Source organism: Theobroma cacao, chromosome 7 (genome assembly GCF_053813885.1).
Source record: "Theobroma cacao isolate CCN51 chromosome 7, ASM5381388v1, whole genome shotgun sequence".
Classification (NCBI taxonomy): Eukaryota; Viridiplantae; Streptophyta; class Magnoliopsida; order Malvales; family Malvaceae; genus Theobroma; species Theobroma cacao.
This window is the reverse complement of record NC_142645.1, coordinates 609,746-634,206: the sequence shown is the minus strand read 5'-3', so window position 1 is coordinate 634,206 and position 24,461 is coordinate 609,746. Positions and strand designations below refer to the sequence as shown.

Here is a 24,461-nt window from a genome sequence, read left to right as displayed (position 1 = left end):
AAATAAAGGAATTAATTAAAATGTCATAATGTTGAAACTTGTTGTTTTCACATCAGCATTGGTACAACAACATGCAGTCTGTCTTTCATTGTGAGAGCAGATTGCAGTGTTCCCTACCAAAAAGGCAGTGCTCATGGTGGCAGCTCAAAGGAATGGGGCTGGGGTTAGACTTCCAACTTATGCATCCCTTAAACCAATCTGTTTCCTGATAAAAACAACAGCAATAGCCAAATGGGTTGGAACCTTACACATTGCTTTGCATGCAGGCCAGTCCATGACCTGTAAAAGTATGAAATAACCAGCAATCCAACCACCCATTTTGCACTCATGGTGGCAGCTCAAGCAATGGGGCTGGGGGTAGACTTCCAACTTATGCATCCCTTAAACCAATCTGTTTCCTGACAAAAACAACAGAAATGTCCAAATGGGTTGGAACCTTGCACATTGTTTTACATGCAGGCCAGTCCATGACCTGTAAAAGTGTAAAACAACCAGCAATCCAACCACCCATTTTGCACTCATGGTAGCACCACAAAGCAATGGGGCTGAGGCTAGACTTTTTGTGAGTTGGGCTAGTCAGGCAAAGTCCAACTACACCCAGTTCTTCTTTAGAAGGATCTGAGCCTCAAACAGCTCAATTCTAATGCATGCATGTCAGAAATTGGATCAAGTTCCCAAGTATGAATTGGACCTGAAGAAAGGAATAATCTTTGCTTTAATTGCTGCCCCCCCTTTTCTTTAATTAATTTTCAAGGAATCTGCTTCCCCACAGGAACAGTTGTTCCAATATTTTATCAATGGGGCTAGATGGGATATATCTAAACCAGCAATTTCCATGAAAGAAACTAAGAACTTTCATTTTGTTGTCTCATTCCTTGTGAGCCCCAAACTCCATCTTTTTTCCTATTGATTCAATTAGGATTGATTTTGTGAAATAATTTCATATAATATAATATGTAATGAAAGAGATAATATATTAAAAACTAAAATTTTTATGTTATTTCATAGCATAATTTATAACCCAAAGTTCCATTTTTTTTATTTCATGGCAAATTTATAACCCAAAGTTCCATTTTTCTATTATAATTTGCCTAAAATGCTGCTTAAGCTATGGTACTATTAGCCCTTTTGTCTCTTTGACACCTTTCCTTTACTTTTTTTAATCAATTTTTAATGTATAGCCAAAAGAAAAGCCAATCCTTTTCATGCAAACAATTATAAAATAAATAAAAATGCGCTTTTTATTTATATTTTTTTACTTTTTGGTATTTTATATTCATTTTAATTAATTTTTATATAACAAATTGAAATTCATTTTTAAAAAAAATAAGAATTGGGTTTTTAATTATTTAAAGGAATAAAGTTGGGAGGGGGCCAAGAGTCAAGAGTCAAGCTTTCCACAACTTTTAACTTCCCTACTAAGTTTCTTACAAAAGTACATTTCACTTTAAATTTGAAAAAAGCATGACTTTTTTTTTATTTTTTATTTATAATTCATCAAAATTTCCAATTAGTCCATTCTTAAATAAATAAATAAATATTTCAAAAATCCAATTTCTTATAAATTTCAACAAAACTTATATATATCAATTACAATTCTCATAATTATAATTACATTATTATTTTTTAATAAAATTGATAATTAGGACTATGGTCACATTTACTTGCACTATTAATTAAAATTAAATTTAGCTATGAGAAATAATAATTTGACTTATATAGAACTAGCATTTAATTAAGTTGTTTTAAGTACCAAAAAAAAAGGAAAAATGATAACCACTCACAAGTTCTATATAAGTTAAAAGAATTAATACAGACACATGCAACTACCATTCTCAAAGAAAGCTAAAGAGAGAGAGAGAGTAGCTTTCATGTCCTTAAAGAGTATTTTATTATTATAAAAATTTATTTTTTTGGGATATAAATATTTTTATGACATTCAATTAATTTATAATTTTTTTTAAATAAATATAATAACTTAAAGTTCATATTTTTGAAAAAATAAAAAAAATCCTTATTTAAAAAATTATTTTTTAGCAATGAAAATAGGAATGACATTCAACAAAAAAATATAAAAAATAAATTATTAAATAAATCTAATAGTTTGAAGAGTTTGAAGATCATATTTTTGAAAAATTGAATAAAATAAAAAACAATTTCCTTTCTTTAAAAATGTTTTTTTTTTGTTCTTGCAATAAAAAAATATTTTTTCTTGAAATAAAAATATTTATGACATTCAATAAAATGAAATGTAAAAATTTTATTAGATAAATCTAATAATTTGAAGTTCATATTTTTGAAAAAAAATAACAAAAAAATAAAAAAAATCATTTTTAAAAAAATTTATTTTGCTTTAGCAATAAAAATATGTCTATTTTCTTGAAATAAATATTTTTATGAAATTCAACAAAATACAACATGAAAAAATTATTTAAATTTAATATTTTTGGAGAAAAAACCTACATAAAAATTTAAAAAGAATTTATTTTTATTTTTTCCTTTTTAATTTATTTTGTTCTAGCAATCTCTCTTATTTTTTTTTCATAGTATTATTATTTTTCTGTTCCATTATAAATATTTACAAGACACTCCTTCTAATAGCTTCTCCAGTTATTACAATTCTTCTCCACTTCTCTCTCTTTTCTCTTCCTCTTCTTTTTCTCTCTCTCTATCTCTCTTCCTTTCTTTCTTTGATCTCATAAAAACCCTAATTTCCGATCGCAAAGTCCCACCTTTGTCCCCATATTCCCTTCTAATTAGCAATCCCACTTTTTCCTCCCAATTTCAGGATCCTCCTTTGATTCTTGATAGTTTTAACAGTGTTAATTCAGAGGAAAAAGCCCTAACTTTTTTTAATTCAATTTCTACATTTCTTTTTAAGTCTTCGATCAATTCTCGATTGCCTTGAGAATTGATCGATTCTTGAAAATCGTAACCTTCCTGAGATGTTCTGTATTTGCTCAATATGAAGCTTAAACGGAGGAGGTATTTAGAAGTGGTAAGTAAGAGGTTAATTCATTTTTCAATTCATTTTAATTGTATTTTTAGTGTTCTTTATTAATTTGTTTGTTTTCTTGATGTTTTGGGTGTTGTTTAAGCTTTTAAAATGCTTTAAAGTTTGATTTTTTTTTTATTTCTATTATTGATCAGGATTAAAGATTAGTTTTTGATTGGTTGGAGTTCGTTAGTAGTGGAAAAGTTTTGATTTTTTATTTATCTCTATCTCTTTTTGATATAATAGTCTAGTTGAGATAGTGAAATAGTTCATATATATATATATATTGAAATTACTGGAAGCATTTTCTAATTTCGGATGATACCTTGTAAATTAGGCATAAATAAGTAATGCTCTATTTGATTGATTGCCCCGGAAATGATAGGAAGTGAGATGAACTTAAATACTTACTTTGAAATTTGAATGAAAGGGCCTTTAAATATTGTTTGGGCTTTGATGCAAATTTCCAGTTTGAAAAACGCAAATAGAATTATATGGTATCAAATAAATAACTAAGTTTGAAATAAAATTGAGCTTTCTCTTTTTGACCTTTTATTGGCAACATGGTCTATCATAGTGTCATTTGAGTAATTTGAATAAAATAAGTTTTCTTGCATTTGTTGTTGGTGTAATCCTGTCTGATGTTTGCAAAAAGCAAGGAGATACATGTAAGTCCTAGTTTCATGGTCAAACAGGAGGCTATGGTGGGGCTAGCCGATTGGATAGAATATAGAGTGATCTCATAACAGTTTTTAATTCACATTTTGATAGTATAAAAGTATAGCTACTTTGGCTAAGAGGATTGATTGTTGAAAGATGAGTAATCTATATTTATTGGTAATGGTTTTATGCGGAGGATTGAGGTTATATTTTTAGAGAGCTATGGAAACAAAATTTATTCCTTTTGAGGTATGCTTATGTCGTTTCCTTGAAGAATGCAGTTAAAAAACTTTTCAGGCTGTTGAGTTATTGGCATTGGTGTATTTTTCTAATTACTTTGTGTCTATTTCTCTTTTCGCAGTCACTTTTGATTTACTTATTTTGTCATCTGTTTATGTTAGTAAGATATGAATATCCTGGAATTTATTGATGCCTATACCTAAAGTAACTGTTGTTCTTTTTGATTTGCGTCAGCCTCCCAAAATCAGATCCTTCATCAATAGTGTCACTTCTGTGCCGCTTGAGAATATAGAGGAACCCCTAAAAGATTTTATTTGGGAGTTTGATAAGGTGCCTCTATAACCTTTATCTTATAAATTGTTGTAGTTTCTGTAATGCAGTTATTTACGCTTTGTTGTTATTGTTGCAGGGAGATTTTCATCATTGGGTTGAGCTTTTTAACCATTTTGATACATTTTTTGAGAAGCATATAAAATCAAGAAAAGATTTGCAGGTTGAGGATAATTTTTTGGGATCTGACCCACCTTTCCCAAGGGAAGCAGTTCTTCAAATTCTTCGTGTTATAAGAATAGTCTTGGAAAACTGCACAAATAAGCATTTTTATAGCTCTTATGAGGTATTTTTTTGGTCTTAGAATCTTGCATTATGTAGTGTGCACTTGATTTTTTGTTTTATAAAATATATTAGTGAAACTGTATGCTTTACAGTCCTGGTATCTTTTAGCATTTCTTTCCAAGTGAGGGATTAGTCACATGTTAATATACCAATCATTTTCACTTTTTTGCAGCAGCATCTTTCATCCTTGCTTGCATCTACTGATGCTGATGTCGTTGAGGCTTGCTTGCAAACTTTAGCTGCATTCTTGAAGAAAACAATTGGAAAGTACTCTATCAGAGATGCATCTTTGAATTCCAAGTTATTTGCTCTTGCTCAAGGTTGGGGGGGAAAAGAAGAGGGTCTAGGATTGATTGCATGTTCTATACAGAATGGGTGTGATACAGTTGCTTATGATCTAGGGTGTACTCTCCATTTTGAGTTTTATGCATCAAATGAGTTCTCTGCCTCAGAACATTCAACCCAAGGTTTACAAATTATTCATTTACCTAACATCAACACTCATCCAGAGACTGATTTAGAACTCTTGAATAAATTAGTTGGCGAGTATAAGGTACCAACAAATTTAAGGTTTTCTTTATTGTCAAGATTGCGATTTGCTAGGGCTTTTGGCTCCTTTACATCTCGGCAGCAGTATACACGCATTCGCTTGTATGCCTTCATTGTTCTTGTTCAAGCAAGCAGTGATGCTGATGACCTAGTTTCTTTCTTCAATAATGAGCCTGAGTTTGTCAACGAGTTAGTTACTTTACTGAGCTATGAAGATGCAGTTCCCGAGAAGATTCGAATTTTATGTCTGCTTTCTTTGGTTGCTCTTTGTCAAGACCGGTCCCGCCAACCTACTGTATTGACTGCTGTCACATCTGGCGGACACCGAGGTATCCTATCCAGCCTCATGCAGAAAGCCATTGATTCTGTTGTGAGCAATACATCAAAGTGGTCTGTTGTGTTTGCTGAGGCTCTGCTATCTCTTGTCACTGTTTTGGTTTCATCATCATCAGGTTGCTCGGCCATGCGTGAAGCAGGGTTTATCCCCACTCTTCTACCTCTGCTTAAAGATACTGATCCTCAGCATCTGCATTTGGTCAGTACAGCTGTCAATATTCTGGAGGCCTTCATGGATTATAGTAATCCTGCGGCTGCATTGTTCAGAGACTTGGGTGGTTTAGATGATACAATCTCTCGCTTGAAACTTGAAGTTTCTTATGTGGAAAGCAGTCCAAAGCAACAAGTTGAAGATCCTGATTGTAGTGGGAGGAGTTCACAAGTAGTTGCAGGTGCTTCGACTGAGCTTGACAACATGCAGCCTCTATATTCTGAAGCATTAGTTTCCTATCATCGGCGGCTACTCATGAAAGCTTTATTACGTGCTATATCTCTTGGAACATATGCCCCTGGAAACACTGCTCGTGTTTATGGATCTGAGGAGAGTTTGTTGCCACAATGCTTGTGTATCATATTTAGACGAGCAAAAGATTTTGGTGGGGGAGTATTTGCACTTGCAGCAACTGTCATGAGTGATCTAATTCACAAGGATCCTACATGCTTTTCTGTTTTAGAGGCAGCTGGTCTTCCATCTGCCTTCCTAGATGCTCTAATGGATGGTGTTCTCTGCTCTGCAGAAGCCATAACATGCATACCTCAATGTTTGGATGCCTTGTGTCTTAATACTAATGGTCTTCAGGCTGTGAAAGACCGCAATGCTTTGAGGTGCTTTGTCAAGATATTTACTTCTAGAACATATTTGCGTTGTCTTACTGGAGATACTCCTGGTTCCTTGTCAAGTGGCTTGGATGAACTTATGCGCCATGCTTCTTCATTGCGTGTGCCTGGAGTGGATATGGTGATTGAGATCTTGAATGTCATACTGAGAATTGGATCTGGTGTTGACACTTCAAATTTTGCTGCTGAATCTTCTGCCCCTGTTCCCATGGAAACTGATGCTGAAGAGAGGAATTTGAGTCAGCAAGATGACAGGGAATCTTCAAGGATTGAGAGCTCAGAGCAAATGGCTGAGTCATCTTCTGATGCTTCTTTGATGAATATTGAATTGTTTCTTCCTGATTGTATAAGCAATGTGGGCCGTTTACTCGAAACCATTCTTCAGAATGCTGACACGTGCCGGATGTTTGTTGAAAAGAAGGGTATTGATGCTTGCCTACAGTTGTTTACCTTGCCTTTAATGCCTCTTTCAGCATCAGTTGGACAGAGCATTTCTGTTGCCTTCAAGAACTTTTCACTTCAGCATTCTGCTTCGCTGGCTCGGGCAGTTTGTTCATTCCTGAGAGAACATCTGAAGTCAACAAATGAACTTTTAGTTTCTATTGGAGGAACTCAGCTAGCCATGGTTGAACCCGGAAACCAGACTAAGGTTTTGAGATCTCTTTCTAGTCTTGAAGGTATATTGTCCCTTTCCAACTTTCTTCTGAAGGGCACTACCAGTGTTGTCTCTGAGTTGAGCACTGCAGATGCTGATGTATTGAAAGATCTTGGGAGGGCATACAGGGAAATAATATGGCAAATTTCTTTGTCTAATGATTCCATGGCTGATGAGAAGCGGAATGCTGATCAAGAAAGTGAGAGTCCAGATGCAGCTCCATCAAATGCTGCTGCTGGAAGAGAAAGTGATGATGATGCCAGTATCCCAGCTGTGAGATACATGAACCCTGTTTCTGTTAGGAATGGTCCTCAGTCTTTGTGGGGTGCAGAACGAGACTTTCTTTCTGTTGTCCGTTCTGGTGAAAGTTTGCACCGTCGTAGTCGACATGGATTGTCCCGTTTAAGGGGTGGAAGGAGTGGTCGACACCTGGAGGCTTTAAATATTGATTCTGAAGTTTCTCACAATCTACCAGAGATGTCATCTCTCCAGGATTTGAAAACAAAAAGTCCTGGCCTTCTTGTGATAGAAATTCTTAACAAGCTTGCTTTCACATTACGGTCTTTTTTCACAGCTCTTGTGAAGGGGTTTACCTCACCAAACCGTCGTAGAGCAGATGCAGGATCATTAAGTTCGGCTTCAAAGACCCTTGGTATGGCCCTGGCTAAAATATTTCTTGAGGCCCTGAGTTTCTCTGGGTATTCTTCATCTTCGGGTCTTGATACATCCCTTTCAGTCAAGTGTCGCTACCTTGGAAAAGTTGTTGATGACATGGGAGCACTGACATTTGACAGCAGGCGGCGTACATGTTATACAGCAATGGTTAATAATTTTTATGTCCATGGAACATTTAAGGAGCTACTTACCACCTTTGAAGCTACTAGTCAGTTATTGTGGACACTACCATACTCTATTCCTACACCAGGTATTGAACATGAGAAGGCAGGTGAAGCAAATAAATTCTCACACGGTACATGGCTGCTTGAAACGTTACAATGCTACTGCCGTGTGCTTGAGTATTTTGTTAATTCTACTTTACTTCTGTTTGGGAATTCTGGATCCCAAACTCAGCTGCTTGTTCAGCCAGTTGCTGCAGGTTTGTCAATTGGGCTCTTCCCCGTTCCTAGGGACCCAGAAACCTTTGTGCGTATGCTGCAGTGTCAGGTGCTGGATGTTATTCTACCTATCTGGAACCATCCTATGTTTCCTAATTGTAGTCCTGGTTTTGTGGCTTCTGTTGTTTCGATTATCATGCATGTATACTCAGGTGTTGGAGATGTGAGACGAAATCGCAGCGGCATCTCAGGAAGTACAAACCAGCGTTTCATGCCCCCACCGCCTGATGAAGGTACCATTGCCACCATTGTTGAGATGGGTTTTTCAAGGGCTAGGGCTGAGGAAGCACTGAGACGAGTTGAAACAAATAGTGTTGAAATGGCCATGGAGTGGCTGATTAGTCATGCTGAGGATCCTGTGCAAGAGGATGATGAATTGGCTCGGGCACTTGCTCTATCACTTGGAAATTCATCAGAGACATCCAAAGTTGACAGTGTTGACAAGCCAATGGATGTCATTACAGAAGAAGGGCGGCCTGCAGAACCTCCAATTGATGATATCCTCAGTGCATCTGTGAAGTTGTTCCAGAGTAGTGATAATATGGCATTTTCATTGACAGACTTGCTTGTAACTCTTTGCAATCGTAACAAAGGAGAAGATCGTCCAAAAGTGCTATCTTTTCTTATTCAACAGCTGAAGCTCTGTCCACTGGATTTTTCAAAAGATTCAAGTGCATTGTGTATGATATCTCATATTGTAGCACTGCTTCTATCCGAAGATGGAAATACACGAGAAATTGCTGCACAGAATGGTATAGTACCTGCTGCTATTGATATCCTGATGGACTTCAAGGCTAAAAATGAGTTGGGGAATGAAATTATGGCACCAAAATGTATCAGTGCTTTACTGTTGATCTTGGATAACATGTTGCAGTCTCGTCCGAGAATATTTCCTGACACGGCGGAGGGTACTCAGACAGTATCTCAGCCTGACTCATCTGGGGAGCATGCTTCTTTGTCAGGTCCAGAATCAATGACAGAGAAAAAATTAGCTTCGGATGCTAATGAGAAAGAACCTATCACTCCATTTGAGAAAATATTGGGTGAATCTACTGGTTGCTTGACTATAGAAGAGAGTCACAAGTTGCTGCTTGTTGCTTGTGACCTAATCAGACAGCATGTTCCAGCAATGGTCATGCAGGCTGTTCTGCAGTTATGTGCTCGCTTGACAAAGACACATGCTCTAGCTTTGCAGTTTCTTGAGAATGGAGGCTTAGCTGCTCTATTTAGTCTTCCAAGAACTTGTTTTTTCCCTGGTTATGATACTGTTGCATCGTCCATTATCAGACATCTCCTTGAAGATCCTCAGACTTTGCAAACTGCTATGGAATTGGAGATTAGACAGACTTTAAGTGGAAACAGGCATGCTGGCCGTGTTTCACCTCGAACATTTTTAACATCAATGGCACCTGTTATCTGCAGAGATCCTGTGGTTTTTATGAAAGCTGCAGCTGCGGTTTGTCAGTTGGAGTCATCAGGGGGGAGGCCCTTTGTAGTTCTATTGAAGGAAAAGGAGAGAGATAAGGACAAAACAAAAGCTTCTGGTGCTGAACTTGGATTATCTTCAAATGAATCTGTGCGAATTCCTGAGAATAAGGTGAATGATGGAACAGGTAGATGTTCCAAAGGCCACAAAAGGGTTCCAGCCAATCTTGCTCAAGTGATTGATCAGCTTCTTGAAATAGTTTTGAAATATCCTTCTGCTAAAGGCCAGGAAGATAGTGCCACTGACTTAAGTTCGATGGAGATTGATGAACCTGCAAGCAAGGTGAAGGGGAAATCAAAGGTTGATGAAACAAAAAAAATGGAGTCTGAAACTGAAAGATCTGCAGGACTTGCCAAGGTGACTTTTGTTCTTAAGTTATTGAGTGATATTCTTTTAATGTATGTACATGCAGTAGGGGTCATATTGAAAAGGGATTCAGAAATGGGTCAACTTCGTGGTTCTAATCAATTGGATGCATCTGGAAGCCCTGGCATTCTTCATCATATTCTACATAGGTTGCTTCCACTATCTGTTGATAAATCTGCAGGGCCTGATGAATGGAGGGACAAGTTGTCTGAAAAAGCTTCATGGTTTCTGGTGGTTCTATGTGGTCGTTCCAGTGAAGGTCGTAAAAGGGTGATTAATGAACTTGTGAAAGCCTTATCTTCTTTCTCAAATTTGGAGAGCAACTCCATGAAAAGCACCTTGGTGCCTGATAAAAGGGTTTTTGCTTTTGCTGATTTGGCATATTCAATTTTGTCAAAGAACTCATCATCAAGCAACTTACCTGGTACAGGCTGCTCCCCAGATATAGCAAAAAGCATGATTGAGGGAGGAGTGGTTCAATGTCTAACTAACATTCTTGAAGTGATTGATTTGGATCATCCTGATGCACCCAAAACTGTAAATCTGATGCTCAAGGCCTTGGAAAGCCTTACTAGGGCTGCTAATGCAAATGAGCAGGTTTTCAAGTCTGAAGGGTCTAACAAGAAGAAGCCATCATCTTCAAATGGAAGACATGCTGATCAGGTCACAGTATCTGCTGCTGAGGCCACAGAGAACAATCAGAATGGGGGTGGTCAACAAGTAGTTGTAGATGCAGAGGAGACTGAACAACAGCAACATCAAGGAACTTCACAAAGTGAAGGCAATCACAATGCAAACCGTAATGATTCTGTTGAGCAAGATATGAGAGTTGAAGTAGAGGAGACAGGAGCTAGCAACAGACCCATGGAACTTGGGATGGATTTCATGCGTGAAGAAATGGAAGAAGGTGGTGTGTTACACAATACTGACCAAATTGAGATGACATTCGGGGTGGAGAATAGGGCAGATGATGATATGGGTGATGAGGATGATGACATGGCAGATGATGGGGAGGATGATGAGGATGATGATGAGGGGGAGGATGAGGATGAGGATATAGCAGAAGATGGTGCCGGAATGATGTCTCTAGCTGATACTGATGTGGAGGACCATGATGATACTGGTTTGGGAGATGACTATAATGATGACATGATTGATGAAGAAGATGATGACTTTCATGAGCATCGCGTTATAGAGGTAAGGTGGAGGGAGGCCCTTGATGGGTTAGATCATTTGCAGGTACTTGGTCAACCTGGAGGTGCAAGTGGTTTGATTGATGTTGCTGCTGAACCTTTTGAAGGCGTGAATGTGGATGATCTCTTTGGTCTTCGGAGGCCAGTAGGTTTTGAACGCAGACGATCTAATGGTAGGACTTCCTTTGAGCGTTCTGTTACAGAAGTAAATGGCTTTCAACATCCTCTTCTATTAAGACCATCTCAGTCAGGGGACTTAAGCTCAATGTGGTCATCAGGTGGGAATACATCCAGGGATTTGGAAGCTCTCTCATCTGGAAGTTTTGATGTTACTCATTTCTACATGTTTGATGCTCCTGTTCTGCCATATGATCATGCACCAAGTAGTCTGTTTGGTGATCGATTGGGTAGTGCAGCACCCCCACCTTTGACTGATTATTCTGTAGGCATGGACTCATTGCATCTGCCAGGGCGAAGGGGGCTTGGTGATGGACGGTGGACTGATGATGGTCAGCCGCAAGCAAGTGCTCAAGCTGCAGCAATTGCGCAGGCAGTAGAGGAACAGTTTGTATCTCATTTGCGCAGCACAGCTCCAGCCAACAACCTGGCCGAAAGGCAGTCACAAAATTCTGGAATCCAGGAGATGCAACCATCTGATGCGCCAGCATCAAATGATGGCAAGGTTGTGTTAGAGGGAGATAATGCCAGTAGTCAGCATAGTGAAGATCAACAGCAAGAAAATGGCAATGAAATTTCACATGAACTTAATCCAACGGTTGAAAGTGGTTCATACCATGAGCAGCTAAATCCTCAGTCTGTCATTGGTGATATGGCTGAATCTATGCAGGCAAATGAACAGCTATTAACTCAGCCACTTTCATTGAACAATGCACCAAATGAGCATGAGAACATGGAAATTGGGGAAGGGAATGGCAATGCTGCTGATCAAGTGGAGCCCAATCCTGAAATGGTTAACTTGCCCGAAGGGGATTCTGGTGTGCCTGGAAACCTCTCCATACAGGCCGTGGGTGCTGATGCGTTGTCAGGAGCAGATGGTCAGGCAGGTAATAATGGTTTGGCAGATTCTGGTTTGGAGATGCCTAATACTGGTGACTCTAATGGGTCTTCATTTCATGAAAGTATTGATGTTGACATGAATGCAACTGATGCTGAAGGGAACCAAACTGAGCAATCTGTTCCTCCTGAAATTGGTGCAGAGGAGCCAGCTTCTCTGCAAAACATACTACATGCTCAGGATGCTAATCAGGCTGACCAAACTAGTGTTAACAATGAGGCTACTGGTGCTAATGCCATTGATCCTACCTTCTTGGAGGCACTACCTGAAGATCTACGGGCAGAAGTTTTGGCTTCCCAACAAGCTCAATCTGTTCAACCTCCAACTTATGTGCCGCCTTCAGCAGATGACATTGATCCTGAGTTTTTAGCTGCTCTTCCGCCGGACATTCAAGCAGAAGTGTTAGCACAGCAAAGAGCGCAGAGAGTTGCTCAGCAAGCTGAGGGTCAACCTGTGGACATGGATAACGCTTCAATCATTGCCACCTTCCCTACTGATCTGCGTGAAGAGGTTCGCAAAGTTTACTTTTCTCCTCCTTGTTAACTGAACTATAATAACTCTTTTTGGCCTTTGTTCCAGGTGCTTTTGACTTCTTCAGAAGCAGTTTTGTCAGCATTACCTTCTTCATTACTTGCTGAAGCTCAAATGCTTAGGGACAGAGCAATGAGTCATTACCAGGCACGTAGTCTTTTTGGAGGTAGCCACAGGCTAAATAATCGGAGGAATGGTTTGGGATTGGATAGGCAGACAGTGATGGACAGGGGTGTTGGAGTTACATTAGGTCGAAGGCCAGGCTCTACCATTTCAGATAGCTTAAAAGTGAAGGAAATTGAAGGGGAGCCTCTTTTGAATGCAAATTCTTTGAAAGCTTTGATTCGCCTTCTACGGCTAGCGCAGGTATTGCGATTTACTGTTTTTCATGGTTCAATGGTCAATCAAGCTTGCTGGCTCTGATCAATCTGTCAAAGTGGTTGTAGACTGACAACTTTAACATTAAACTGATGCTTCAAATGCAATATTTAGTTTTAGTTTATGGAAGATTATGGTGTCATTGTAATGTTGCTTGTCCAAATAGTCAGTGAAAATTTTGAACATTTGTGTATGTTTCTAACACACTGGTTTTTTGATTGTCTATTTGTAGCCCCTTGGGAAAGGCCTTCTGCAGAGGCTTCTGTTAAATCTTTGTGCGCATAGTGTTACAAGAGCAACTTTGGTAAAGCTCTTGCTTGATATGATTAAATCTGAAACTGAAGGCTCAAGCAATGGTTTGTCAACAATAAATTCCCACAGGCTTTATGGTTGCCAGTCAAATGCTGTTTATGGCCGGTCACAGTTGTTTGATGGTAATGCTTTCATCTAATGTAATTGCACCTTTCTGTGTTTGTTTCGTCATCTTACCTTTAATTTTGTTGCAATAGGTCTTCCACCTCTTGTACTACGTCGCGTTCTCGAGATTTTGACTTTTTTGGCTACAAATCATTCTGCTGTTGCAAATATGTTGTTTTACTTTGATCCCTCAATTCTTTCTGAGCCATTGAGCCCAAAATATTCAGAAACCAAGAAAGATAAAGGCAAGGAGAAAATTATGGATGGAGATGCGTCAAAAACCTTGGGAAACTCTCAGGAAGGAAATGTTCCTTTAATATTATTTCTTAAGCTCTTGAATCGGCCGCTGTTTTTGCACAGCACTGCCCATCTCGAGCAGGTAGTACTCTTCTAAACATCTTAACACCCATTAGCTATGGCTGTCAGTGCTACTGGTATGGTGATAATATCCTGGCTTGTTCCTATTGTTAAATATGGTTTTCTATGATGCAGGTTGTGGGTGTGCTTCAAGCAGTTGTCTATACAGCAGCATCAAAATTAGAAAGCCGGTCACTCTCCGATTTGGCAGTTGATAATTCAAATTCCCATAACCAGCTCACAAATGAAGCTTCTGGTGATGCTCATAAAGACCCTTCTTTGTCAGAACCAGATTCTAATCAAGAGGATAAACGGACCAATGCGGAATCCTCTGCATCTGGTGGCCATAGAAATGTCAATTTGTATAATATATTCTTGCAGCTGCCGGAGTCTGATTTGCGCAATTTATGCAGTCTTCTTGGTCGTGAGGGGTATTAATTCTGATGCTTATCTCAGAGTGTGTTTAAAGTTATTGATACTACTTAGGATTTTAACTTCCTGTTCCTTTTTCTCCCATGGTCGCCCTGGAATATCTTTTTATTTTTTTTCACTGCTGACCTTTTCTAATATTCTTGTTCAGGCTGTCAGATAAAGTTTATATGTTAGCTGGTGAGGTGCTGAAGAAGTTGGCCTCAGTTGCTGTGACACATCGCAAGTTCTTTACTTCAGAGCTTTCAGAATTAGCTCATGGTTTGAGTAGTTCGGCTGTCAATGAGCTGATTACACTGAGGAATACACAGATGCTGGGTCTGAGTGCAGGGTCCATGGCAGGAGCTGCAATCCTGCGTGTGCTACAAGTGCTTAGCTCACTCGCTTCAGCTAATGTTGATGATGATACACCACAGGATAGTGATCGTGAACAGGAAGAGCAAGCTACCATGTGGAAATTAAATGTGTCATTAGAGCCATTGTGGGAAGAATTAAGTGAGTGTATTGGCATGACTGAGGTACAGCTGGCTCAGAGCTCACTCTGTCCAACTGTATCTAATGTAAATGTTGGGGAGCATGTACAGGGAACATCTTCATCATCACCACTTCCTCCTGGGACTCAGAGACTCCTTCCTTTCATTGAGGCTTTCTTTGTTTTGTGTGAAAAGCTACATGCAAATCATTCTATCATGCAGCAAGATCATGTAAATGTGACCGCCCGAGAAGTAAAAGAGTCTGCTGAGTGTTCTGCTTCCTTATCCTCCAAGTGCAGTGGGGATTCTCAGAAGAAGCTTGATGGTTCTGTGACATTTGCAAGGTTTGCTGAGAAGCATCGCAGACTTCTGAATGCTTTTGTCAGGCAGAATCCTGGCTTGTTAGAAAAATCACTTTCTATGTTGCTGAAAGCTCCAAGGTTGATTGACTTTGATAACAAAAGAGCATATTTCCGTTCAAGAATAAGGCAACAGCATGAACAGCACCTTGCTGGCCCACTGCGGATAAGTGTGCGGCGTGCATATGTTTTGGAGGACTCTTACAATCAGTTAAGAATGCGGCCTACTCCGGATCTGAAGGGTCGTTTGAACGTGCAGTTTCAAGGTGAAGAGGGTATTGATGCTGGTGGTCTGACAAGAGAATGGTATCAGTTATTGTCAAGGGTTATATTTGACAAAGGAGCATTACTTTTTACTACTGTGGGGAACAATGCAACTTTCCAGCCAAATTCCAATTCTGTTTACCAGACTGAGCATCTATCGTACTTCAAATTTGTCGGCCGCGTGGTAAGTCACAAGGCTGTTAAGTTCTGAGCTGGGTGTTTATTGTGATCTTGCAGTAATTCTTTTCTTACTTTTTTTAATCTGTGAATCATATATGCAGGTGGCAAAGGCATTATTTGATGGTCAACTTTTGGATGTTTATTTTACTCGATCCTTCTACAAGCACATACTTGGGGTGAAGGTGACATACCATGATATAGAGGCAGTTGATCCTGATTATTACAAGAATCTGAAGTGGATGCTAGAGGTTGGTTTAATTATGCAATTTCTTCCCCTGGTTCTTTTAACTGACTTCTCGCATAGTGCACTGGAGCCAATGTGCATTGGAAGGGACTAATTTCTCATTCTTTCTCTAATGGTCTTATTTATTTCAGAACGATGTGAGTGACATACCTGACCTGACGTTTAGCATGGATGCTGATGAAGAGAAGCACATACTTTATGAAAAAACTGAGGTATGTTAATGCTGAACAATGAATTTTTTTTCCAAGATTTTTTCTTTTCATCCTTGTTATTTTTTCCCATATCTTCTGAATTGTTGTGATTGTTTGCTTGATAAAGGTTACTGATTATGAGCTTAAACCTGGAGGAAGAAATATCAGAGTTACTGAAGAAACAAAACACGAGTATGTAGACCTTGTTGCTGATCATATCTTGACAAATGCTATCCGTCCTCAGATCAATTCCTTCCTTGAGGGATTTACTGAATTGGTGCCACGGGAGCTTATCTCAATTTTTAACGATAAAGAGCTTGAGCTACTAATCAGTGGACTTCCTGAAATTGATTGTAAGCTTACAGCCTATGCTTTTTTACTTGTCATTGAGCTTGCCTGTGTTTCTTCAAGTACCTGAGCAATATTGTTATTTTGCAGTGGATGATCTAAAGGCCAACACTGAGTATACCGGCTACACAGCTGCATCTCCTGTTATTCAATGGTTTTGGGAAGTTGTTAAAGCTTTTAACAAAGAGGACATGGCAAGACTGCTGCAGTTTGTCACTGGAACATCAAAGGTATTTTTTTTGATTGTGTTAAATGGCTTGGGTTCTTGTTGGTTGGCATCCGTACCAATTTTATTGTGTTTGCAGGTGCCATTGGAGGGTTTTAAGGCATTGCAGGGCATCTCTGGTCCACAAAGGTTTCAGATTCACAAGGCATATGGAGCTCCTGAGCGGCTGCCTTCTGCACATACATGGTGAGGATAATTCTTGTCGCCATCTATCTGTACAACTTCCGTACTTTTCTTTTTGTTTTAACCTTTTATTGTTGCTCCTCCAGCTTTAATCAACTAGACCTTCCTGAGTATACCTCCAAGGAACAGCTTCAGGAACGTTTGCTGCTTGCTATCCACGAAGCTAGTGAAGGGTTTGGCTTTGGTTGAACAAATGTTGTATAATGATGACATTGTCTCAGCAGCACCTATAATCCATCTACAAATCTACATTGTACATGTCAGTATAAGATCCTTCTTCCTCAACGTCATATGCCCGTGTCTAAATGCACCATGAATCTGGTCATTTATCGAATGTTCATTCTCTGTTTCTATGTAGCAGAAGCCTGATGGATTTGGGCCGATGAAGACGTAATAATGGGAGGAAAAGGTACTGATCTTAAGAGTGTCGAAATAGGATTCCGGATGCCCAATGCAGCAGAAATGGAGGGGATGATGCTTGTGCCTTTGATTACTACTGGCGAGCTTCTCAAACAACCAACCCAGAGGAAAAATGAGATTCTTTTCATAGTTTTTGCCGTGTCAAGTGATTGAGAGGGAGCACTCGAAGATGGTTCTATTGTTAATATTAGTTTTGTTTTTTTTTCTAATTCTTGAAAAGTGCTCACATGGCTAATTGTCTTTTTGGATTAGCGCATGTCCTCGACTATTTTCTTAGTTCTTAATAAGCTAGTGATTGTTCATATTAAATCATCCCACCTTGTTTTTTCCCTTTCCTTCAATGCTCTTAAGAAGTCAAGCTAGAAAGCTCCATATCTTTTAAACAATAGCTAGGAAGATTTATTCTTTTCCGTATGCAGTTTGTTTCTATGTTTAAAATCATCACTGCCGGCGTTATTGCCCAAAATTCTGATGAAGAAGATCCCTGGTAAAGGGAGAGACAGTTTTGGAGAAAAACCTGAAGCCACTACCAAGTGCTTCAGAACTTTTAATCCATTTTCAATGTCTTCAAAAACCCTTTCTCTAGCTTGGACTTTGCCCCTCGTTTAGTTCTTCAATCTTTACCTTGACTTTGCCAGGGTTGTTGGGACCATGAGATTCAAGCAATCGGCCTCTAATGAAGTGTTCATTGTCTGCAATATTCTGTCTCAAACCCCTCCTTCCATTGATACTTCTTTTTCTGCAATTTGACATAAGTGACTTTCTTTCTGCTTTAGCTACTTTCTCTCTCTGTCTGTTGGAAACCTTCCTTCATAGGACTATTGGTGACTTTCTATAGCAGAATCAACAAGGAAGGAAAAACATAAAGCCTGGCACGTAGTTTGTTGAAAAATGCATGCAGAAAGCTTGTGAGAAAACTATCCAAAAAGCCCAAATGAAACCCTAAATTGTCAAATAAATTAAGATTTCAATCACGTACAAGTGTACATCAACCATAACCTGACACGTATAGTCTGTGGAAAAATGCGTGCAGAAGAAGTCTGCGGAAAGTATACGTATGATGGTGAAATGTAATCCAACTCAGGCTGAAGTTGTCAAACTGCATAGGTAGTCACGAAAGGAATCCAGACAATTTTTTAGTCTCTTTGTTAGTACCATTTGCTCATTAATATATCAATGTTAGTCAAACATCTAACTTGGATTAGGTTGGTAAATGGAATCAGTCTTGGAAAGACAGCGCGTTCATTCATTCCTTTGTTGTTGCATTGACGAGGATAGGATTTGCAGATAACTCCTACAACTAAACATCTGATCCCCTTTGATGATTATATTAAACATTGCAGACCATACATGAGTTCCATCAATCTATGAACTGATCATGCAAAACAAAACAGCACTGATACATGAGAGCCTGAGGCATAATGTATTACTCAACCCAGGCATAATATGAAGTCACTAATCTTGTAATGTAGTTTCAGAGGTAGATGTATAGCCATTAGGAAGCAATATTGTCCACTCATGGTACTTTGGTGGGTAGCTTATAGCATCAACATTTAGTGGAATTATAAGGGCAAAACATTACACCTTTTCATCCATGAAAAAACAGTAATGTCTATGATTTTGATTGATGGATCCTTCTGCTTTGAGAAAAGAAGTACCAGACAAGGGCAAAGACAAGTTAGAGAAAAGTTACCCCCATGTTCTGGTCATCACTTCTTTTGTTGTTTTTCATGCATCAGCCCCACAAAATTAGTATTGAGCAATAATCAATATATGAATGTAAGGCCTACCTACCTCTCCATTCGTACGAGTTTTGCTGATAAAAAAAGCAAATAATCTAATAGGTTTTTGAACAAATTAGTTTAGATTTGGCTAACCTTTTCCTGTAAGAAAAGACAATTAATGTCTGCAATCAAAACACCCTTTGATTGTACAGTATTGAGAAACAAACATTAGTTCATCAGAGAATGGAAAAGACAAGTTAAAAGAAAAAGTAAATATTCTCAATGGGTTCAAATTCTTTTCTTTAACTTGTCCTAGCCTTCTCTGCAAACAGTGAACCTCCCGCTTAAGTTTTGAGAATTAAAGAAGTATAGCAGAGACAGGCAAAGACAAGTTAAAGAAAATGTTGTCCCTGCAAAGGGATACTTTCAAAATTTTCTTTAACCTGTCTTTTGCCTTTCTCTGAAACCTTCTGCTTACATCAGCTTCCATTTGCAAATCCAACAAAAAAACACAGTGAATTCTATACTAGGCAAAGCTAGCTTTTGTTGGATAACCATCTGGTTTCCTTCTTTGCTTTTTATAGGCATGGTGAGGCACCAACTTGTACACAATAAAAGGAAAGCTCACAGAAATTGTATGATTTGCAGAAGGTAGGAAAGTAGAAAGAAATAGGAAAGACAATTTCCTTATAAGTTACCCAGATTTTTTCAGGAGAAACATGCAGGAAAAAAGGTTCATGATGGAGCCATCTAAGCAAATACTTCTCTCTTTGGGTTCAAAAGGAAGGAAAAAAAGAAGAAGTAAGTTTCTATCACCATGGCCTTCTTAAAAATTTCCTAGGTCCTTTCCCTGGAAAATGATACCAAGTTTGATTTGATGTGAAATCATTTCATATAATGTTAGATATACAAACCATATGCATGGATTCCATCTCTCTCCATTTTCTTTTCCAGGAAACTAATGGGAAAACCCTTCCTCTCCAAAAACCCTAGAATTTATGGCAAATTCATGTTCTAATGTTGTTGTCAATGGGCGTCCCATGCATGGCTTTTCCTTTACTTTTCCTCTCTTCCTTTCTTTCCTTCCCTTTTTTGTTCTTTTCTTCCATTTTTTTTCCTTTTTCTTTCTTGGTGCTTGCTTGACTTGTTCAGGAAAGAAAGTTTTCAACAGGAAAAGACACAGAGGTTTCTGTTCATTCTTTTAATTGCTTATATATATATATATATATATATATATGAGGGAAGAAGATTTTAGTCATTCTTAGATGACTTAGAGAAGAAAAGATATGCTTAATTAATCTATTAATAATCATTCCATAGTTTCTATAAATTAATATGGTAAGTTAAGTTTACTCTTAATTACCATCCAATAATTCCCCTCTTAAACTTTTATGTATGTGGTTTTTGGTCATACCGAAAAGCATTAATAATGCAGAAACAAGTGTTTGTGAAGTTCACATGGCAGGTTCAACATACTTTTACTTCTAATTTACAAAATCCTTTACCTTTTCATCCATGGGAAAAGAAGCAAGCAATCATGTCAATAGTTTTCATTGATTAATCCTTCAAAAGAAGTACCAAACAAGGGCAAAGACAAGTAGAAAAAAGTTACCAAAATTTTCTGTCCATTGTGTTGGCCCTTCTATGATTGTTTCTTTGTTCCTTTTCATGCATCAGCCCCACAAAATTACTATGAGAAATCATCAATATTCCAACCCAATCTTTTTGGGTTACTCTTGTTTCCCAAGACCCAGATTTTTCTTTCTGTTGTTTTCTTAGGGAAACATGCAGGAAAAAAGGTTCACAATGGAGCCATCTAATCTAAATCTTCTCTCTTTGGGTTCAACAGAAAGGAAAAAGGAAATGTAAAACTGAATTCCTTTTAGAATTAAGTATTAAGAAGGGTATAATCTTGCTGCTTGTTTTATGTTTGACTGAGATAAGATTAAAAATTAATGATATTGATTGATTTGTTCCATTATTTAATTCTACGGTTTCTATCAAATTCTCCTGTTTACATTCTTTATTTCTCCATTTAAAAAGTTAATTACTTATGATCCATGGCGCCCTCTAGAAAATTTCCTAGCTAGGTCCTTTTCCCTGGAAAATAACACCAGGTTTGATGGAAATTGTTTCATGAAATGTTAGATATACAAACCATGCATGGATTCCTTCTCTCTCCATTTTCATTTCCAGGAAAGAATATGGGAAAATCCTCCTCCTCCAAAACCCTCACATGATCTTTTCCCTTTTTCACATTGTTTAATGATGTTGTCCCTTGCATGGCTTTTCCTTTACTTCCTTTCTATGATTTTCCTTTCTTTCCTTCCTTTCTTTCTTTTCCTTCTTCTTTCTTGGTGCTTGCTTGACTTGTTCAGGAAAGAAATTTTCCACAGGAAAAGACACAGAAGTTTCTGTTTCTTCTTTTTTTTCCTTAATTTTTCCATATATATATATATATATGAAGGAAGAAGACTAAAATCAGTCTCTCATGGCTTAGAAAAGAAAACAAAAGATTAATCTATTAATAATCATTCCTTATATATACAGTGTCTATAAATATGGAATTGGAGTCCCTCTATCTAAATAATTTACATAAAGTTAAGATTACTATTCATATGTACTTGATATATTGAATTTATTGATCCTTCCAAGAAAAGGAATAGGTCAAAGATGGTGATGCATGTGCTTTTCAAAGTTGACAGAACCCAGCATAAAGTCTTCATTTACTGTTTTAGCACTAATTAAAATGGTCTGCAGCTAACTATATATTCTTCAAAGTTAGTGGTCAATGAATTTTTGCAATTGTAGAGGAAGAAAATTAATTAAATTATCTTATTATACATTACCATCCAATAATTCCCCCTCAAACTCTTATTGTATGTGGCTTTAGGTCATGTGACCAAAACCATTGACAATGGAGAATCAAGTGTATGTGAAATTACCCAATTTTTCTATAAGTTCATGACATGGCCAACTGCCCCCTTGGGCTATATATATATATACACACATATATATTTGCAGCTATACTGTTTAAGTTCATGGTTGTTGTGATTCAGGCTGGAATGTTTGGGTTGATTAGGGTAATATCCTGGAATTATTTGTTATCAATTGTGAGAATTATTTAAGAATATGGGGAAGTAGAGATAATAAAGTATTTGTAAATTAGCAGCTTGGAGATTATATCTAAAGTAACTAATGCCAGGAGCAGTAGGATAAGTATGATTAATGATAAGTGGTAAAGCACATTAATCAAGAACAGTGGAATCCATTAATTTGCTAGATCAAAGGTTGACCATGGAAGCAGTCAGAAACAAAAAGGGTACCCTTCACAATCTTTTTATTTGTAAACTTCAAGGAACTAACAGAATTCCACTTTGTTCAGAAGAAATTGCAGCAGCTTTGTGGTGGACCTCAAAATATCATTGCCAAAATGATTTTTTGACTAGGAAAAGGTGGGTTTTTGCAACAGTATTTACCATTGCTAAAGATCATATTTCTTACAGAAAAGCTGCCATGGTTAAGAAATATAAGTAGCAGATGAACTTTGGATTGAAGGGTTATGCTTGCCATATTTATTGATTGAGTATAAGGTTACAAGTTCGGAAAAAGGATAAGATTACAAATACAAACAAGATATGATCAGGATGTGATATGATTTGCTTCAATGGTGGAAGTGGGTTCTTCATCCTTTTCTGGTTTGAGTTCAGACTTCCCTTCCAACAATGGTCACCTTCCTGATTCGAAGCTGTTCTTGCTCAAGTAAATCATAAAAAGTGAAAGATATCTGGTATCTGGTTTCCAACACATATGAAACTGCATGATTTTGGACCCAAAAAGAAGAAGACAAAAGATATTTGATAAGCAAAGAAAAGAAACATCAGAGAAGGGCAAAGACAAGTTAAAGAAAATTTTGAAGCCTTTGATTATGAATCTGAGACAACACCACCAAATGTCTAACATGTCTGCATGCTAAATATGTGCTGGAATTGTTCAGATTTACATTCAATGGCTTCAACTTTTGCCTTTAACATGTCTTTGCCCTCTCTGATGCTTCTTTGCTCCACTATACCCCCTCTTTTTCCTCTTCATTTTTCTTCTTCCACCAGGCCTGCACAATAACAAATTCAGTCTACATGATCAGATAAGAAAAAACACCAGAATTTGTCCGATTTTCATGCAGGAATAAGCCAAATAGCATGCATCAGCAAGACTTCTTCGAACTGACAGTACCTTCATGAACAGCTTCTTGCTTGAAAGTCTTGCTTTCTTGATGCCTCTTCCCTTCTTCTCTCTCCATCAGGTCTGAAAACCAGGACCCTGATGCAACCCCTGATGAACTGTTCGATCACATATCTTCACCTTGGGTTGCATTTCTTCTTGCCTTGCATTGGATATATATAGCTGTTTCAAAGAAAGGAAAACCCATCTCCCACACACGGTGAGGAACGCGGTTTCTGTGGAAGTAAACGGAAATGAAGTAAACGGGTCGGGTTGAATCTCTTTTTCCACCATGGCAGACGACTCCACAATTATTAAAAGATGCTATTTGGGAGTTTGGTAGAATTGTCTTTTAAAAACACAGTAGTTTGGACCAATATTTAAAATCCTGTTACATTATTTTAAAAGGGATGAAAAATCATATAAAAACTATCATTCAATGTAATAAAATAAACTCCTATTATTTAAATTTTAAATTATCCCGAAATTCGATATGAAATGAAATACTTATATATATATATATATATCAGTAATTAAATTTTTAGTTGAATGATGTAAAATTTAACATTGAAATGATATGGATGTAACTTCTACTCCCTATTTACATGAGTTTTGCTGATATAAAAACAAATACAGATATGAACAAATAAGTTTAGATATACAGTTACATATAATAAAAGCTCTACCTTTTCCTGCAAGAAAAGGCAATTAAGGTCTGCAATCAAAGCAGCTTTGATTGTTCAGTTTTGGTCACAAACATTAGCTCATCAGAGAATGGCAAAGACAAGTTAAAGAAAAATTTTTTTTCCTCAATGGCTTCAAATTCTTTCTTTAACTTGTCTTTGTCCTTCTCTGCAAACAGGGAATCTCCTGCTTGAGTTCTGAGTGTTTAAAGAAGTATAGCAGAGAAAGGGCAAAGACAAGTTAAAGCAAAAGTTGTCCCTGCAATGGGATATCTTCAAATTTTGCTTTAACTTGTCTTTTGCCCTTCCTCTGAAACCTTCTGCATGCTTACATTACCTCCATAACCGTTGGGATTACTAAGCAAAGCTAGTTTTTATGGGATGACCATCTGGGTTTTCCTTCTTTGCTATATATACAGGCATGTGAGGCACCAACTCTTAACACCAAAAAAAGGAAAGTTAACAGCCTTTCAAAAAAAAAAAAAAAAAGGAAAGTTAACAGAAACTCATGTATAACTTGCAAAGGAAAAAGGGAAGGCAATTTCTTTGTAAGTAGGAATTTCGAATTATTATTTTATACACGGAAAGGAATTGCGTACGTAAACTAACTTATGAAATTTTTTGGAAACTTACATATAAAATAATTGTTTATGATTTATTGAATCACATTTTATTTCCACGTATTGTTTACTAACTGACTCGTAATTTTAA

General features: G+C 37.5%; 1 protein-coding gene and 1 long non-coding RNA gene across 3 annotated transcripts; one reads left to right on the top strand and one right to left on the bottom strand.

Annotated features, from left to right (window-relative positions):
• Window positions 1-2,599: 2,599 nt before the first annotated feature.
• On the top strand, window positions 2,600-17,434 carry UPL1 (LOW protein: E3 ubiquitin ligase-like protein). Of its 2 annotated transcripts, none has more exons than XM_088808138.1 (16): window positions 2,600-2,998; window positions 4,130-4,225; window positions 4,305-4,511; window positions 4,686-12,632; window positions 12,702-13,019; window positions 13,264-13,465; window positions 13,541-13,827; window positions 13,941-14,236; window positions 14,386-15,514; window positions 15,612-15,758; window positions 15,886-15,966; window positions 16,073-16,298; window positions 16,384-16,523; window positions 16,599-16,705; window positions 16,789-16,961; window positions 17,064-17,434. In XM_088808138.1, the coding sequence occupies exons 1-15, from the start codon at window positions 2,966-2,968 to the stop codon at window positions 16,889-16,891; spliced, it is 11,319 nt and encodes a 3,772-aa protein (XP_088664264.1). In that variant the 5' UTR covers window positions 2,600-2,965; the 3' UTR covers window positions 16,892-16,961; window positions 17,064-17,434. The 2 variants fall into 2 exon arrangements, with proteins under 2 accessions (XP_088664264.1, XP_088664263.1); XM_088808137.1 differs by having other exon boundaries at window positions 4,683-12,632.
• Window positions 17,435-22,392: 4,958 nt separating this feature from the next.
• On the bottom strand, window positions 22,393-23,433 carry LOC18593268 (uncharacterized). The gene is made up of 2 exons (XR_001928631.2): window positions 23,080-23,433; window positions 22,393-22,957 (listed from the first exon to the last, which is right to left on the bottom strand). It is a non-coding gene; the product is annotated as an uncharacterized LOC18593268 (long non-coding RNA).
• Window positions 23,434-24,461: the final 1,028 nt, after the last annotated feature.

Coding starts and splice junctions, on each gene's coding strand:
- UPL1 (XM_088808137.1), top strand. CDS start 2,966: ATGAAGCTTAAACGGAGGAGGTATTTAGAAGTG. Junction 4,226..4,304: donor TTATTTGGGAGTTTGATAAG/GTGCCTCTATAA, acceptor TTATTGTTGCAG/GGAGATTTTCATCATTGGGT. Junction 13,466..13,540: donor CCGGTCACAGTTGTTTGATG/GTAATGCTTTCA, acceptor TTGTTGCAATAG/GTCTTCCACCTCTTGTACTA.